Source organism: Heloderma suspectum, chromosome 6 (assembly GCF_057233095.1).
Source record: "Heloderma suspectum isolate Gila_16-S chromosome 6, 16-S_ref, whole genome shotgun sequence".
Taxonomy (NCBI): Eukaryota; Metazoa; Chordata; class Lepidosauria; order Squamata; family Helodermatidae; genus Heloderma; species Heloderma suspectum.
This window is the reverse complement of record NC_139463.1, coordinates 64,383,323-64,401,817: the sequence shown is the minus strand read 5'-3', so window position 1 is coordinate 64,401,817 and position 18,495 is coordinate 64,383,323. Positions and strand designations below refer to the sequence as shown.

At 46.3% G+C, this 18,495-nt stretch overlaps 1 protein-coding gene across 2 annotated transcripts in view; it reads left to right on the top strand.

The window, feature by feature from the left end:
* The window catches only part of SMARCE1 (SWI/SNF related BAF chromatin remodeling complex subunit E1), a 40,345-nt gene extending 22,905 nt beyond the window's left edge, over positions 1-17,440 (top strand). For both annotated transcript variants that reach the window (XM_084804592.1, XM_084804591.1), the window contains exons 7-11: positions 165-336; positions 4,923-5,095; positions 11,126-11,227; positions 14,244-14,454; positions 16,028-17,440. In XM_084804592.1, coding sequence (XP_084660718.1) covers positions 165-336; positions 4,923-5,095; positions 11,126-11,227; positions 14,244-14,454; positions 16,028-16,239 — 870 coding nt within the window. In that variant the 3' untranslated portion in view covers positions 16,240-17,440. The remainder of the gene's footprint in view (positions 1-164; positions 337-4,922; positions 5,096-11,125; positions 11,228-14,243; positions 14,455-16,027) is intronic.
* Positions 17,441-18,495: the final 1,055 nt, after the last annotated feature.

Genomic DNA, 18,495 nt, shown 5'->3' with positions numbered 1-18,495 from the left:
AGAGCAATTGAATCTCAGTAAACTGCCCTGAGATGTCCACTCCTCGCTTCACGTGAAATTGTCCTTGTTTACTGCAAGGCTCTTTTAGTCAGAAGAATTTCCCAAGGGTATAGGCGATGGTCTTGATCACAATTTTTAAGAAAACTGTATCTATAAAACCATAGATTGAATACAACGAGTCAATGAAGGCCTACCACAATTCACCTGCTTACCTTGCCTACATCAATGCAAAAAGTCGTGCTGAAGCTGCACTGGAGGAGGAAAGCCGGCAAAGGCAGTCCCGTATGGAGAAGGGCGAACCTTATATGAGCATCCAGCCTGCGGAAGATCCAGATGGTAAGCAAGAGTGTGGGACACAGTGCTTTCTGCCAGTGGCAAGGTGATTGGTGATAGAGCTGCAGGTTCTTACTAATGAGTACTCGGCAGCGGGAACTCTGAAGGCAGTTCCGCATCCCAAACCAATCTCTTGTCCCCTACCCCAGGTTGCTTGGGGCTGGCCCATCTGCAGGTCTCCTTATATCTGCTGTTTGGGACATCTATGTATTTGCTGTAACTATTCTTTTGAGACCTCCAAATGAATAGAATGAGGCTGCACAAAACACAAACATTTATTTTTCATCAATCCTAGACATAATTCAAACATTGCTGGAGAGTTTGTGTTTTTCATCTACTTTCACTGATGATCCTGCAGGGGGTGTAAACAGCTTTTAAAAGAAAAACATTTCTGCCACCAGCTAATGCAAAATCCGTTGTCAGCACTTGCGCAGCCAGGCACCTGGAGTTTTTCAAGTGCCTAAAAATGACATCTAAGAATTTGAAATTCCACCACCACTTGCACAGTGGGGAGGGGCATTATGCTGTGTCCTGAAAAAAAGACTATCTCTCTTACCTTAGTTGCCTGAGTCCTCCGGACTTCCTTGTCCAACTGGCACCTTTTGTAGAGGAGACGTGCTCTTTGTGCACTGTTGTGGGATTGATTGAGGTGGGGGAGGTGCTTGCTGGTCAGAGACTTGTTATATGGTCCCCATGCAGTGGGGGGGTACAAGCAGAACCAACCCCACTCCACCTATGCAAAGTCTATCAGTCTTTTTCAGAGGTCGGGCAAGAATAAAGAATGAAAACAGCATGATCAAACCCGGAAGCCAGTCTGGAAAGAGTTAGGGAGGCAAGAATTAAAAATCCAATCATTTTCACCAGATATCAGAACCAGGTAGCTAGGTTCCTTGGCCATGGGATATCCCTGACAGCACATACTTAGCCACTCCTTGTCAACTGTTTATGAAAGTCAAGTAACCATTCATGTATGTAGAGGAAAACAAAGGAGTACTCTCAGGGATCTGCATAGCCGCATCTAGGATTCTGTTGTATTTCTTGGTCGCTCTATAGCAGAGGTGGGCATGTTGTGGCCTCCAAATGCTTTATCCTGCAACTCCCCTAAGCCCTACCTACCTTAGCCAGTGGTGAGGGATCATGGGAGTTGTAGGCCAAAAGATTTGGAGGGCCACAACTTACCCACCTTTGCTCTTCCCCAACCTGGTGTCCTGCAGATGTTTTGGACTTCAGCTCCCATCAGCCCTAAGCAAAATGGCTAATGGTAAGGAATTCTTGGAGTTGTCATCCAAAACTTCTGGAGGGCCCCACATTGTGGAAGGTGCTCTAAAGTGTGATGTATTGTTGGGAGGCATTTTTATGTATATAGGTAATCATAATTCATAGGGAAAGTTGCGCATAAGAACTTAAGATCTTGGGGCACTTCCCATCCTTCTTAACACTCCTTATGACAAAGCTGTCGCCTAAGCCAATATTATTTTTATCTCCCTGTTACAGATTGTGGTGAGGGTTGAGGTTGGCCTAAAACCACCTAATGAATTCTCATGGTTGACCTGCACACTTTCCACCATGTTGCACCAGCTTGTCAGCTCTGTCTGTTAAAACCTTGTTTGAAATCGTGTCCAGTTCGACCCTTGGATTGCTCATTCACACCTGTGTGAATAGAATTGTTTTGTTTAATTTGCTGTGGATGGATCCAGCAACTTCTGTTCATAGCTGTCGCTTTTTGTACCCGTGCTCTCATCTGAAGCCTCCCAATCAGTTTTAATTACTTCTGTCAGTCGTCTTCACTTTGAAAGAATTATATTGTCAGTACCAACATCTACTTGAGAGGAGAATTGTCCAAATCGTTTTTATTGCCACCCAGAGGACATGAATACCCCTTGGCCTTCTTTGCCTGCTCTGTGGTATAAGTCGTGCAATATGATGGCTCTCTTCTTTTATTCTTTAAGACCGTCTTACTTGTTGTACCTGTGCTGAATCCTGAGAGTGAAAATGTTCAGATAGAAAAGCAAATGTGCTACTTTGCTATGCCCACATAACTCATGAGACGTGCTCCGCGGCAGAGCAGCTATTGTCACCGTATGAGGTGCAATGAGGTATGCAAACATGATCATGAATTGCCCTGCCCTGCCCTGATTCCACCTTATGCCATGGAGGATTCTTTGCTCATTCTGGAGCAGGCAGTCACGCTAATTAATTCTGTCTACTCCCTTAGGACAGGAGGCAGGCCGCCATCAGAGGTGAGCTCCTTAGTGCCCAAGGAGTGGGCATCCTAACCTGGGTGGGTGCTTGTAACTGATCCACTTTAAATGATACTGCATATGTGCTCTTTGCCATAATTGCAGTACATTCTTTTGTGAGGTTGCTGAGCAGAAACCGTGGGGGAGTCAGATAATCAGGGGGAACATCTCCCTTCCTTGCTCAAAAGAGGAGAGGAGGTGTTTTTAACACACACACCCCAAAAAACTATGGAGGATTGGAATGGGCAGCAGAGCTTCCTCTGTTCCCTCACTGCTGTTCTCCCCTCTCTGCACAATCACCTGCTTGATTGGGCTTTTAATATCAAAAGCTACCACGCTGCTGATTTCTGGCCCTGGTTTGGTATCTACCATAGAAGGGCCATTTCCCCTTTTCTTGAGGCCTTTCCAAATCGTGGGCTTTTTACTGCAGTAATTGCACAGTTCTCTACAAGTTGTTGCGTGGAATTGAGTCATCCTCTCAAAGTTACTTTTTAGTTGCTGGGGGTTGGGGAGGGGGATTCCAGCACTCACACCGCAAGGTTTTGTCTTGAGGTGTGTGTGATACATCTCATGAGGAGCCTAGGCCTAGGAAACATCCTTGTCAGGGTTCAGCCCTCCCAGCATTGCAGGGAGGGTAACAGAGAACCCCTGAGCATGTGCAGAACATCTTTATCTTATTAATGAGTAAACCACAGCAAGCTCACACACACCTGGGATTAATGGGAAGAGCTTTCAGTGCACGCAGTGGGTAAGTTTACAAATAAGCTTCCCACCTTTCATTTTAGAAAGCAAGCAGGGAGGGGTAGTTCCAAAATGGGTACACCATCATTATCTGACTGTAGTACAAGCATAGGAGCTGCTTGTACTACAGTCAGAAGTTAAACACTTTTATTAATCGTAGGATTCATTGGCCAGAAGGGATGGGCTAGAAATTCAGGGTAGCTCCTCTGTGAAACCTATCTGAAAATAAAGGTTTTTTTAGAAACAAGGCCAAACCCATGCCTGGCATTTATCCTCCCAACTTAAAAAAGCACTTTGGAGATGTGCCTTTGGTGCTTGACTGTCTGTGGCATTCTTTCACCGGTTGGAAAGTGGTTCTGGCAGGGGGAGAATGGGTGGGTGTGAGTTTGCAATCCAGTTTAACGAACTACTTTTGTGGGGAAAGCTGACAGAGAAAAGGGTGCAGGCTTGCTAGGTGTCTGTTGAAAAAGCCCATGACCTTGCAGGTTTCCTTCGGTAGTAGCAAATGACTGTTCATCTGCAAAAAAGCTACTGTTCCAGCTGTCTGTGAAACACTTTCTTGTTCCTTTTTATTTCCCACTGTATAGAGCAGCTCATTTTTGTCAAGGACTTTTTTTCTTTTGCATGTGCAAAGGAAGAAGCTTCTTTTAACATAGGACTAGACCAGCTTGTATTTAAGCATGCGCCTGGTAGCCATAGGGGACAAGGAATTGCAGGCAGGGAAGTAAGTGGGCTGGTGGAAGAAGGATGGACTACTCCATCCTTTCTCTGCACCCAGCAGAGAAACTAAGTGGGCTGCCAGAAAAGGAAAGCCCCCTTCTCTGCAGCTAACATAGAAATGCAGAGTGCTGTTGAAGGGAGGGAGGCACACTTTGGCCCACCTCCTCTGCCAGCCCTCAGCAGGCTAGTAACTTTTGTGGGCTCATTTACATGGCTGGGTTAAATAAGCTGCCCCACTTGCTTTTGCAAGGCTGCAAACCTACACATTCTAACCTAAGAGTGAGCCCATTTGAGTGCAGTGGAACTTGCTGCCTAGTAAACGTGTATCGGAGTACAGTGTAATTGTAAACGATCCACAGCTTCTGTATAAAAGAAAGCACCTGTATTTAGTGATCTTTAGAATAGGAACGTTGGATTTGTGAGCTGGTATAAACGTAGTGGTTAAAGACATGACCCAACCCAAATCTCAGTTCAGAGATGAACTCATTAGATGGCCTAAAGGAAGCAAGTGTTCACTCAGCCTCCCCGCTCCCTACCCTGTAATATGGGAATAACTAATAACACTGCCCTACCTTGCAGGGTTGTTGTAAGGTAAATGGGAGCGAACACACATTTGCAGCCAAGGAAGCCTGAATTTTACAATCACAACTCTGTTTTTTGTATGTGGGTATATATTTTAAGTGTATTTTTTATCTTGCTTAATTCTGCTTCTTAGCTTCAGGATTTCAGAAAAGGGCATAGGAGTGGCAGAAGGCAACAGAGGGAATGGAAGGGTGTAGATTTCAGGGTTATGTGGCCAGTGTTACCTGTGATGCTAAGCAATGGTAGCCGTGTGCAAGCTGCACGTGTGTCTTTTGTAATTCGCTACTGTGAATGTCTTTGTTTCAGATTACGATGATGGATTTTCTATGAAGCACACTGCTACCGCCCGTTTCCAGAGAAACCACCGCTTAATCAGTGAGATCCTGAGTGAAAGCGTGGTCCCTGATGTCAGATCAGTGGTCACCACAGCAAGGATGCAAGTTCTCAAGCGTCAAGTGCAGTCCTTAATGGTTCACCAGGTAAAGTTTGGATATCTGAAAACTATAAATGTAAATAGTTTTGGAGAGTGTTTGTCTATGAGTGAGGTTCTGTGCCTGTAGTGGGTCATTTTCTACATGATATAGAGCACCTGTGTTGTGTGATGACAGGTCTAGAATCATTACATTTGTCCCCATTATCCCTTTTAAACTGGTTTCAGATCAGTGTAACTAGCATTTGCTTCTCCCAAACTCTGGGATTTGTAGCTTTGTGAGCATGCTGGGAATTCTTTTGTAAGAAAGCTCTAGCCTCTTCACAATTCCCAGATTCACTTGGCTGCAAATGTCACAACAATTTAAAATTGAGTTGAAACCTGTTTGAAATCATCTGTGGTGTTAAACATACTGGAAGAGGTGCAAGACATTTTTATTCAAAGTGACTTTTGGTGGCAAGGCATCTGTTGGGAATAGGAACCTGAACTCGATGTACCTTTGGTCATCTCCACCAGGCTGTTGTTATGTTCCTGTAGGGTAGAATTATTAGTATACTATTACTTTTCCTAAGCAGTTGGGATGAAGTGAGCTATGAGTCACCTGAGCTACTAAAAGGGGCTCGAAGCTGTCAGATTTCCAGAAACTTTCAGAAGGTGTAGATAGCTGTGTTTGATCCATTAGGGGAAAAAATCTAGGGCTGTGCAGGGACCTCCCGATTCCACTCAGAAGTTGCTTCGTGGCTTCGGAGGCGGGCCCGATTCAGCTCAGGCTGATCTGGGGGGAGGCAACCCGACTCAGCCCCAAACTAGAAGCAGGGTTCGGATGGCCAAATCCCACTTCAGGGGCCCCTCACATCCCCGCGCAAACCCCTGGCTCCTTACCTGGGCCGCCACCTCCATCACCGCTGCCACCTCCTCTGTCAGTGCCGCCACCGCCGCCAGCCCCAGAGGTCTGGACGCGTGCTGGCTCTTACTGCAGGGAGTCACCATTTTTAAAATGGGAAGTCCCTGGAAGTTGCCATTGTGACAATGGTGACTCCCTGCAATAAGAGCCAGCACGCGTCCAGGCCTCAGGGGCTGGTGGCAGTGATGACGGGGGCGGCGGTGGAGGCGGTGTGTCGCCCCAGCCGTGGGCGTTGAACACTTAGGTTAGAGGTGCCAAGATAGTGATAAATCAGACTCAAAGGTTTGCTTACAAGGAGACTTTTTTGAGTAACTAAGGGCACACAGGCATACCCAATGGTTGGATCAGGCAGCTTCTCTGAACCCCGAGCCACTGGGTACAGTGGGTCTTATACTCTACAGGTTAGCAATAAGCAGCGTTTCAGCAGCACGCACCCCTCGCATTCATTCTCAGCATAGGCTAGAAGTGTTTGGTTCTCAGGCATAGCCACCTGTAAATAGACTTTGCTTCCCAGGCACATCAGAGATAAAGACTCTCATTAGCAAGGAATGCACCAAGAAGGCTGTTACCGGCCCTTGACTCATCTGCACATGCTCAGAGGCTTACTAGCATGGGAATTGCACCAGTAATGAACTTAAGCAAGCATTATAGATCTCTAGGCCCCTCTAACACTACAAATGACTTGGTTACGCTCCTGGGGCCAATACAGGCAGTGATGGAGGTGGCGATGACGACAGTGATAGGCAGCTCAGGTAAGGGCGTGGCGGTGCCAGCACGGCTGGGCCAGGGGTGCCGAAGCTCCGCAGCACACTGAGGTGCTTTGGAGAGCCCCCAACCCGCTCCGGGTCACTTCATGCCCCCTCTGCTTTGCCTCAGAAGGGGCTCAAAGTGACCCAAAGCAGCCTGCTTCGACTCAGGCTTTGGGCCAAAGCGGTGCGCAGCCCTAAAAAAATCCCAAAATCATAGGAGGGTGATGCCTTCTTCAAGGCCACCTAAATTGTTACAAAATAGTGGGCAAGCTTTTGAGTCCTTCCGAAACTCTTCTTCAGGCTGATTAAGCAAAACCTGGAGGGTGGGGGGAGAGAAAATGCTGGACATGGTCGTGTGGAGCCCCATGTATGAAGAATATAAAAGTCTTGAGATGAAATGCATTTCCTTGAATGATTGGTTTGTATTTTATTTCCCTTCAGTCCCAAAGATTATTTATACCATTCATTCTAGCTCTTGCCAGAAATATACACACCTTCACACTGTCCGCTTGGGCTGCAGGTTCTTGCAAACAAGTCTTGCTATAAGCCTGAGTGTGTTTCAATGAAGCGGTATTATTTTTATTTTATTTATTAAATTCATTAATCGCCCATCTGGCTGGTCACCCAGCCACTCTGGGCGATGTACAGAGTGTATAATAAAACAGTTTAAAACAAAATTCTACAGTAAAAACATCATATTTCTAAAAATACCTTAACCCACCCCAAATGCCTGCCTGAACAACCATGTTTTAATGCGTGGTGGAAGCTCCTTAAGGAGGGGGCATGGCGGAGTTCCCTAGGGAGGAAGTTCCACAGAGTGGGGGCCACCACAGAGAAGGCCCTCTCCCTCGTCCCCACCAGCCTAGCTGTCCTGGCTGATGGGACAGAGAGAAGGCCATCCAAGGCTGATCTTGTTAAGCGGCCTGTCTGGTGTTGCTGGAGGCACTCCTTGAGATAGGCTGGGCTGGAACTATATAGGGTTTTAAAGGTCAAATCCAACACCTTGAATTTGGCCCGGAAAACAACTGGTAACCAGTGCAACTCCTTCAGCACTGGAGTGATGTGATCTCGCCGGCGGCTGCCTTTAATCAGGCAAGCCGCCGCGTTCTGTACCAGCTGCAGCTTCTAAGCCGTCTTCAAGGGTAACCCCATGTAGAGCGCATTACAGTAGTCTAAACGAGAGGAGACCAGGGCATGTACTACTGATGGGAGCAGATGGTCGGGAAGGTAGGGGCGCAGCCACCGTATCAGATGGAGTTGGTACAGCTGACACCTGAGCCTCCATGGACAGCTGGGAGTCTAAAATGACCTCAGGCTGCAGACCTGGTCTTTCAAGGGTAGCCGTACCCCATTCAACACCAGGTCAACATCCCCCAACCTCCTCTTGTCTCCCACCAAAAGTACCTCGGTGTTGTCAGGGTTGAGCTTCAGCTTATTCCTCCCCATCCAGCCACTCACCGTCTCCAGACATTTGTACAGGGATTCTACTGCCAACTTTAGTGAAGATTTGAATGAGAGGTAGAGCTGCGTGTCATCCGCATATTGATGACACCGCACCCCAAACCTCCTGATGATAGCCCCCAGCGGCTTCACATAGATGTTAAATAGCATCGGGGAAAGGATGGAACCCTGTGGCACCCCACAACTGAGTGGCCACAGGTCCGAAACAACCTCTCCCAGTGCTACCCTCTGGTACCTGCCGGAGAGGAAGGACCAGAACCACCGCAATACAGTGTCTCCAATGCCCAACCCCTCCAGGCAATCCAGGGGGATACCGTGATCAACGGTATCAAAAGCTGCTGAGAGGTCGAGGAGAAGAAGGGAGGTGCATTCGCCCCTATCCAGAGCCCTCCTCATATCATCCACCAAGGCCATTTCTGTCCCATGCCCAGACCTGAAGCCCGACTGAAATGGATCTAGATAATCGGCTTCGTCCAAGTGTGCCTTCAACTGCATTGCCACCACCCGCTCAATCACCTTGCCCAAAAATGGCAGATTTGAGACTGGGTGAAAGTTGTTCAGAACTTGGGGATCCAAGGAGGGCTTCTTTAAGAGCGGTCTTATCACTGCCTCCTTGAGGACTGATGGCATCACTCCCTCCTCGAGGGAGGCGTTCACCACCGCCTTGATCCCCTCACCCAGTCTCTCTCTGCAGCTCATAATGAGCCAAGATGGGCAAGGATCAAGTAAGCAGGTGGTCGGCCTTACAGATGAAAGCACCTTGTCCACTTCATCAGGAGGAAGAAGCTGGAACCGATCCCACAAAACCGGTTTGCCACAGGCCGCCTCTTGCTCACTAACTGTATCCACAGCGTGCAGAGTAACACACCTAATCCGATCAATTTTATCTGCAAAGTGCCTTGCCAAGGCCTCACAGGAGGCCTTAGAATGCTCCAGCGGTTCTGGAGCCACTGGACTGACCAGGCTCCGGACTACTTGGAACAGCCTCCTGGGACAGCACTCTGCGGACACAATACAGGCAGCATAGTATTCCTTTTTTTCTGCCTTCACTGCTATGTGATAGGCTGAAGATACAGCTCTAGCCCGTATCCAATTGTCTTTGGAGCGAGACTTCCACCACCGGCACTCTACACATCTCACCTCCTGTTTCAGAGCTCGTAACTGCGGATTGAACCATGGTGCAGTCCGAGCCCTGTTCAGGGGGAGAGGGCGTTTCAGAGCCATCCAGTCTAATGCCCCAGTGATTGCAGCATTCCAGCCACCCACCAGGGTCTCGACCGAGTGACCGTTGGCGTGCTCCAGAGAATCCCCAAGCGCATTCAGGAATCCATTCGGATCCATAAGACACCTGGGGCGGACCATTTTAATGGGTCCTCCGCCCCTGCGGAGGGGTTGTGGAGCCGAGAAGTCTAATGTCACCAGATAGTGATCTGACCATGACAAGGGGGTGGTGGATATACCCCCGACTTCCAGATCACTTCCCGCTTCTCCAGAAACAAACACAAGGTCTAGCACATGACCGGCTACATGGGTAGGCCCAGTTAGAATATGGTGCAGCTCCCAGGAAGCCATGGTCTCCATGAAGTCCTGAGGTGCTCCTGTGAGGATGGCCTCTGAATGTACGTTGAAGTCCCCCAACACCAATAAGTTAGGGGACTGTACACGCACATCAGAGACCACCTCAAGCACCTCAGCCAGGGAGTCAGTCATCCAGCGGGGTGGGTGGTACACGAACAGAATCCCCAGACAGCCCTTCAGGCTCAACCTCCAGTACATGCACTCAGCAACCTTGGTCTCCCGGAGAGGGGGTCTGGTGAAGACCAAGGACTCCCGGTAGATAACAGCCACTCCTCCTCCCCGATCCCCAGCCCTCGGCTGCTGTGCGTACGAAAACCCAGCTGGGCACATGGCCACCAGAGTTGGAGCAGCGGCCTCAGCCAGCCAGGTCTCCGTAATACATGCCAGGTCTGCACCCTCATCCAAGATCAAGTCATGGATGAGGGACGTTTCCTGGGTAACACACCTGGCATCGCAGAGCAATAAACAAAGGCCAGAAGATGGAGTCACGCCTCCCCCAGCCATCCTTCAGGTCTGGACAGGCCTGGAACAGGGGACAGATATTACGCATCTCTCCCTTGTTCCCCTTACCTGGCATGGCCTGCCCCTTGCGCTCCGCCAGCGCCTGCCACCCAGCCTCAGTATGTTCTGGCCCCCAACACTCCCCCCACTGCCTCAGTCACTCCCGCCTATGAGGCAGGTTACACACCCCTAAAAACACAACAGAATCCCCCCCCAAAAAAACTCCACCCCCCACCAACAATTAAAAATCCAAAAAAACCCAAAACATCCCCTTTAAAAATACTGCCAGGCAGGAGTCCACGGTGGTGATAATGGTGGCGGCGGCAGCAGGCACGCCTCTTCCCCAGGTGGTGGTAGCTTCTCCTGCAGGCCCTGGCTCAGGAGCATTGGGATGTCCTCCAAGTCACATGATGTACCTGAACACACATGCTAGGCATATGAATCTTTTTGCCCACAGAGCTTACTTCTCTTTCACTCTCTTTTGGGAGGAGTAAGGGGTGAGGTCCAATATTCAGGGCTTCAGATGGTATCTGTTGGGAAATCAAATGTAATAAGAGGTGTGGACTAACTCTTCAGATATTCCTGTCACAGAAATGCAGCTCTTGAACCAGGTGAAACTGGGAGCTGCTTCCTTCAAAGGCATTGCACATTCCCTTTAGCACGTCAATGCCAGAGCCTATTTTTGTACATGCGGGTCAGTTTCCCTAGTTATTAAATATGTGGGTTAAATATTCTCTTTGCAAAACATAGAATACAAAGCAAGTGGCGAACATCCTGAAACCATTTCCCCAAATATAGCAATACTTCAAATGTGCATTTGAACTAATGTGTTTGTTACAACTTTGAGTTTACTTTGTATTCTAATTTCTCCACTGCATACACACAGCGGAAACTAGAAGCTGAACTCCTGCAGATAGAAGAACGCCACCAGGACAAGAAGAGGAAGTTCTTGGAGAGTACAGAGTCCTTTAACAATGAGCTGAAGAGGGTATGGTTCTCCAAAGTTTTCCTGCTTGTATCTCCATTTTCAGTCCATAGAGAAGGAGGATGTGTGTGTTGGGACAGATCTTTGATTCCCCAGAGCTGAGACTAGGGAGAACTGAAATCTTAGTGCCTGCTACCATTACATTTTGTATGCTTTCTATCATGGTCCATCAAGGCCAGTGAGATCTTTTATCTGGAAATACTAGGCGGGTTCAGTACCAGTCTAGGATTAGTTTCCTTTGAAGGAGGGCTTCTGATAGCTTTTGTGAGTATATAGATTGGGAGGGAATAATGGGGAAACAGCAGCCAGCTCAAGCAATCCTAGTTCCAAGGTAAAATAAATGCAGGCTGAAGAGTGCAAAAACTTTTCTGCCAAGGTCTCATGTTCTCACCAAAGTTGTAAACCTGTTTGTGGGCTGTACCATGTCAGACTGGAAGTTGGGGAGCAGGTTCAAATGACTGAATGTATCTCCCAATAGAAAATATGACATTAAGGCCACGGTTTCGGATTGGTGTTCTCCCTAACATGTGGGTTTACTGTGTGTAAGAATCTTCTTTTTCACGTGGAAGCATTCCATCATGTGGGCCCATACCTTTTGTCTGAGGCCCAAACACAGGGGCCTTCAGTGAGATCTAGACCCATCTCAGCTTCTAGCATTCAGCACAGCTCTCAAAAATGTATTAGATTTTGGATGATAGGACAGCTAGGCTGGTGAGGACGAGGGAGAGGGCCTTCTCTGTGGTGGCCCCCACTCTCTGGAACTCCCTCCCTAGGGAACTCCGCCATGCCCCCTCTTTAATGAGCTTCCGCCATGCACTGAAAACTTGGTTATTCAGGCAGGCATTTGGGGTGCGTTGGTGTATTTTTAAATCAGGTTTTAATGTGTAATTTTACTGTTTTAAATTGTACCATTGTACATCACCCAGAGTGGCCAGGTGACCGGCCAGCTGGGCGATTAAGAAATTTAATAAATAAATAAAATAAATGATCACAATAGCTTATCTCTGTTATACCCTGCTTGTGAGCCTCCCTGTGTCTCCTAGCTGGGAACTGTTTGAGGCAGAGGCAACAGGGCTGTTTATAGTCTGGGTAGCTACTTACATTGGTGACATGGCTGCTTGACTAAGGGGAATGGATTCAGCTTCATGTGAGTGTCTCACCCTGACTAGCTCAGACTTCAGAGGAAAGGTGGGGCCCACAACCCTGTTCAGGAGTTCCAGTCTGGCTATTAGTGCATTCTGTTGAAAATCGAGGGGGAGGGAGTCAAAATGGTTCACATGTTTTTTATCGTAAAGACTCATGCTCATAAAAGCGACACACATATTTATATTTCCATCTTAATGCAGGGGGGAGGATTTCTTGTGGAAAATTCTTCTGAAGGGCCATTCGTTATGAATAAGTAAAATTCCAAAACCTGATACAGCAGATTAAAATTTGGCATGTTTTACAATAAATCGTGGTTACACCAGTTGCCTTTTGTCTTCCATGCTCTGAGTCAGGTAGTGCTGCTTGTTTTGCCCAACACATATTTAATCATTGGGGGCCTGGGTGCTTTTCCCAGTTTGGTGGCAGTACTCTGAAGTCTCGGTCATGAACCCATTAGGCCAAGAGCAAGCAGTGTGTCTGTTTTAGCCACACGGTCATAACTACACAGATCACAGCCAGTGAATATAACAAGACCACAGCCCGAAGGAACATAGCACACTGGCCCTGGCTGAAGCGATTTTGGTCTGGTTCTAGTCAGAACCAGGAGAGGAGACCACCTGGGAATTCTGTATATGCCATCTTAGCTCTACTGAAGATAGGATATAGATGTAATAAATAAATAAAATGGCATCAGTATTGACCCTTGAATATCCAGGAAAGCAACTGGGCTAGGCTTCTCAAAATTAGGACAGTAAAACGCATGATTATTTATTTATTAGATTTTTAATCCACCCAATAACAGATGTTCTCTTTGCACTATATCTTTCCGCTATATTATTGCCACAAATATAGTGGTGGAGATTAAGGCTGCAATCCTACACCTACTTACGTGAGAGTAACATCATTGAACCCAATGGGACTTACCTCTGAGTAGACATATACAGGATTGCACTATAAGAGGGTTATTATTATTTACACCCTTCCAGGACTCCTAATTGCATCTGCTATGTTCTAAGTAAAAACGTTTCTCAGAGCAAAAGGACTTGCCCACAGGTTTGAATGTTATGCCGCATTGAGAGGTCATCTTTGAACTGATACAAGAGGCATGTTATGAGTAAAATCCAGCCTAACGCCTTGAAAATATTCTAGGGAAATCCTATAACTGTGGGTCATTTGAGGGTAGGCAAATGTGCAAACCTTCAGGTATGTTTGGGTGGCCCTCAAGCTTTGCTTAGACACTGGAAAACTGCAACGTAATGTTTAAAAAAGTAAGTTTCTAGCTATCATGTTAACCTTTCAAAATTTTCTCTGCAGCCAGTACCACTGAAAATGCAATCTTGCATTTGCATTATGCTTTATAATGTTCTAAGAGCTTCACATGCATTATTTTGGTAGTCCTTAAAATAAATTGGTAAGGCAAGAGCAGAAGGTCTGGCCAATTTCTTCTGAACTCAGTATACTGCCAAGGCGGTTTCCCTGTATTCAGCCAGCTGTATATGCTGGGATAAGAGGAGGCCCGCTAATCCACCACCGGTCAGTTTCTGAGGGTTAATTTAGTGCTGCTTGTTGCTGGGAATTTTGCAAAGACTGCTGAACTAGATATAGACTTTGGTCTGTTCCAGCAAGGCCAAGCTTCTTAAGCAAAAGTGCATACTCAGGATCACTTTATACAGATTAGTTTTTTTTGTCTTGGATATTGAGAGAACCAAAATACCTAGCAAGAAGAGCTGAAGTTAAAAGAGAATTACTGGCGTAAGGCCACCTAGTGAGTTCATGGTAAAGACGAGATTTGAGTTCCGCCATTAGGATGATAAAAGAGCCCGACAGGTTCTCTGGATTCAAAAGTGAGATGGTTTTCTCCTTTCATCGCTAGCTGTGCAGCCTGAAAGTAGAGGTGGACATGGAGAAAATTGCTGCAGAAATTGCCCAAGCAGAAGAGCAGGCCCGCAAGCGGCAGGAGGAAAGGGAGAAAGAAGCTGCAGAGCAAGCGGAGCGCGGTCAGAACAGCACAGGCGCCGGGGAGGAGCAGGCAGCTAGCAAGGCAGAGGAGAAGAAAGAAGAGGGCAGCGCTCCCATGGAAACGGGTAACCTTTTTGGCAAGGCCAGCTGTAGACCTTTCTCTCCAGTACCCCGCTTGTGCTCACAGCTTAATGGGCGGTGGGGGGGGACGACTAGGCAATGCCAGTGTTGCCAAACGCCAGCATCGCCAAGTTGGCTGGAATGATCAGGTCCGGTTGGTAATTCCTTCTATCTCAGACTATATTAAAAACTAGCTCCCCTGTTAACAGCTTTTTTCCTGTCTTCCTTTCTGTCTTACTTTGATCAAGAGCATTCAACGGGCAGGAATTATTTTGTGTTCAGATAAAGAAATGTTCTGTGTGAGACTGTGTTGGCCCCAGGAGCATAGATAAGTCATTTGTAGTGTTAGAGGGGCCTAGAGATCCATAATGCTTGCTTAAGTTCATTATTGGTGCCATTCCCATGCTAGTAAGCCTCTGAGCATGTGCAGATGAGTCAAAAGGCCAATAACAGCCTTCTTGGAACATTCCTTGCTAATGAGGAGAATGTCTTATCACTGATGTGCCCGAGAAGCAGAGTTTGTTTACCTTAAAGCTACAGGTGGTGCGCTTGAGAACGAAGCACTGTTAGTTTATGCTGGGAATGAACGCTAGGGGTGCTTGCTAGTGCTAGGCTGCCTTATTGCCAACATGTAGAGTATAAGACCCATTGTACCCAGTGGCTCGTGGCTCAGAGAAGCTGTCTGATCCAACCATTGGGTACGCCTGTGTGCTGTAAGTTACCCAATAAAGTACTCCTTGTAAGTAAGCCTTTGAATCTGATTTGTCACTATCTTGGCACTTCTAACCTAAGAGTTCAACGCCCACTGCAGGGGCGATACAGAGACCTTCAGAATTTGCCTTTTTTTTTTTCTTCTTCTTGTTGCACCTTCTCTGTAGCCATTCTCTGTAGACATTCTGTATTGCACTAATCACTCCCTTCATTCACTCAGCCCAGCAGTTGATTACCATTGCTTCAGTGGTGCCCCACCTTCCCACCAACAGTTCATAGCCCATTCTGTCCCTAAACCCTTGTGCTGGAAGTTTAAGTCTTTAGCCTACAGAATGCCCATGAGTATTCTATGACATCACAGCAGTCCAGCCAATAGAGGCTCATTTCAAAAAAGGGAAGTCAGAGATCATGCAGCCAACAGCTAGGGAAGTTTCAAACATTGTAGGTGGAACTTCCCTCAGGTAAGGTGGGGCATTTGGAGAAAGGGGGTGCCAACTGTTACTGAATATCTGCGTTCTCTGCTTTGACATTCAATTCCTGTCTCTTATCTCGCTGTACCAGCTGGCCAGACCACTGAATTTGACTTCACTTTAGTATATAGAATGATGTTATATAGCCTAGGCTCTAGAAGTAGAGGGGAATGAAAGCATTCAGATGACTGGTACAATATTGTGACTAAGCCACAAACAGTATATAATGCATAACAACTTTTAAGATAGGATCATCTTATTTTGCTTTCCTTCTGTCCATACCATTCATTCTTTGAACTCTATTCGTGTTATTGTTGTGCCTGGAAAACCTTCTAATAAAATTCACGTTAACAACAACAAAAGAATCTAATTATCAATAAAAATGTTTCTGTGGCAGAGGAACCTCCTCCAGAAGAATCTATTGAAAGCCAGCAAAATGGGGAAGGAACATCCACTCCAGAAGACAAGGAGAGTGGGCAAGAAGGGGTTGAAAGCATGGCAGAGGAAGGGACGAGCGACAGCAACACCGGTTCAGAAAGCAACAGCGCCATGGTTGAAGAACCCCCAGCTGACCCAGTCGTTTCAGAGGACAGTGAAAAAAAAGAATAAATATATTGCTGCCTCTTTTCATGTATCTCTCTCTTTCTAAAATGACTAACGATGTGGGGAAGAACATTATGTAAGTTGCTATTGGTATTGTTTTGTGTTTTGTATGTTGGCCACCCGCAGATGAATACTGGGCATTTTAACTGTTCGTAACTTGTGTGATGCCAGTGGATTCAAACGCCCAGGAGTGAGCAATGGCTTCTGGGTGATCAGTTGGCACAAAACCTGATCTCAGCTCGCATTCCATTGCGTTACAGTCCACAACAGCAGCATCACACCTCTCTCAAGGAAACAGTTTTGTTTTATTATTTGCTTTTTTCTCTCTCATGTCCTTTTTCCAGAGAAATGTTGCAGTGTGTAGAAGAAGACTCTAAACTTCCAAAAAAAGGTCTCTGTTCTCAGCTGGGGACTGACAGCTTAGAATCTGATTATTATGGTGCAGGTTTCCCAATCCTGAGTCTCCCTCTTCCATGTTATTTCAAGGTGCATGTGGAACTAATACTCCAAACTTCAGCTCCTGCCAGACATAACCACTTTTCTATTATCTATGAAAACCACAAGTTCCTTCCCACATAATTAAATTACCATTCATTTTTTACCAAGAAAGAAAGGTCCCTTTTTCCACTAGATCCAAAGCTGCAGTGCTGAGATTCAAAAATCCTGTTTTCCGTCCTCCTCCTCCAAAATACTTTTTTAATGTTCATTGTTTTTGAACCCAATTTTTTATGTATTAGTTGGTGTCATTTTACAACTTACTTCACTGAAGAACAGAATGAAAAAGTAGTTCCGGACAAAAATCGCCATCACAAGACACTTGCTCTTAAGTCTCAACATCCCCCTTTCAGGGCCTAATAAAAGAAAAGAGGCTGCAGTGTTAGAAATACTAAAGGCCTTCAATATTGAAAGCCAACATAATGTAACTCTACAAATTTCTTGCACCATCACAAAGTTCTTTGTTTTCTTTTTAAACTCAAGCTGTCTGAGAATTCTGCTTCAGGGTTGCCCTCCTCAGAGGATTTTTTAAAAATTGGTAGCTTTAACTGAAGACACCAAGTTTTGTGAATGTCTCCTAATCCATTGTTGGCTTATGGATTTGTAGTGGGTTCTGTTCTGTTTTTGGTTTGTTTGTTCATTAGTTTGTTTTTACTTTCTTTGGCCTGTTCTAAATAGTTTTTGATGTAATAAACTAGAACATGTTTTAAGAAAATGAAAAGGCTGCAGTGTTCTGTACTAGTCTCGAAATACATTGGTTGTAAAGTGCTGCTTTCCTACTTAGAGGGGAAGTACAATTTCCTGCGGAGATGCCAGTTTTAAAAAACACAGGACTCCTTCCAGTTAAAAAAGAACTTCACTGGTCCCAGTGCAGCTCTAGGCATGTGGATGGGAATGCACATCCTCATTTACATTTTTAATATGCACCCAGCTGGCTTTGTTGGACACAGATGGGCCTCATGATTTTGGCTGAGCCAAAACTACTCGCTGCATTTTTGGGACACTTTTGGTTGTGTCTAAAAGTAACCCTCTTCTGACATTTTTTTCAATATCTGCAAAAAAGTTTGCCAGTACGTTTCCATATCCTCCTCTTGCTGCCTCTCTCAGCTGGTTTTGTTTGCCCCCACCATTAATGATACCATTAAGTCACCAGATGTGATGGGCTGTGCAGTGTCATGACTTTATCCCTGTGTTCCTGGGCTGGTTGGATTGCCTGTGTGAGTGCGTAACTGAGGAAGCAGTAGCAGGCAGGGAAAACGATGGCAGCAAACAGGATGAATTCTCACAAAGGGATTTGGGAGAAATATTTCTACTGCCATGAAAGCACTGTTTTGATCCCAAAAATCAAAAGTGAAGAATATTCAAGACAGCCCCAATCATGATACACATTTGGACCTGCAGAAACCTGCTTTCTGCATACAGATCTATTTTGCTAGATTGTGACTGAACTTGTACTTTGTTACAAATACATCCTAGCTTAGGCAAGAGTCTTGGGTATGTGAGATGGAGGTGGAGGGGTAGGGCCTCAGCTGGAATTGGGGGAATGGCGCATGGAGCGTGAGCCATTTCATCTGCAAGTTCATAGTCTCTGTGATCCTCCAGTTGGGCTCTGCAACTGCACAGACTACATCTAGAAAACCTGGAACTCTAGTGAACGGCCTATTGTTCCTTCCCTTGTGCGTACCCTGAAGAGAGGGCGAGCAGCTTCCTGTTCAGTTCCCTTTCAGAGCAGCAGGTCTGAAATGAAAACCTTGAGATTTCCTTCTC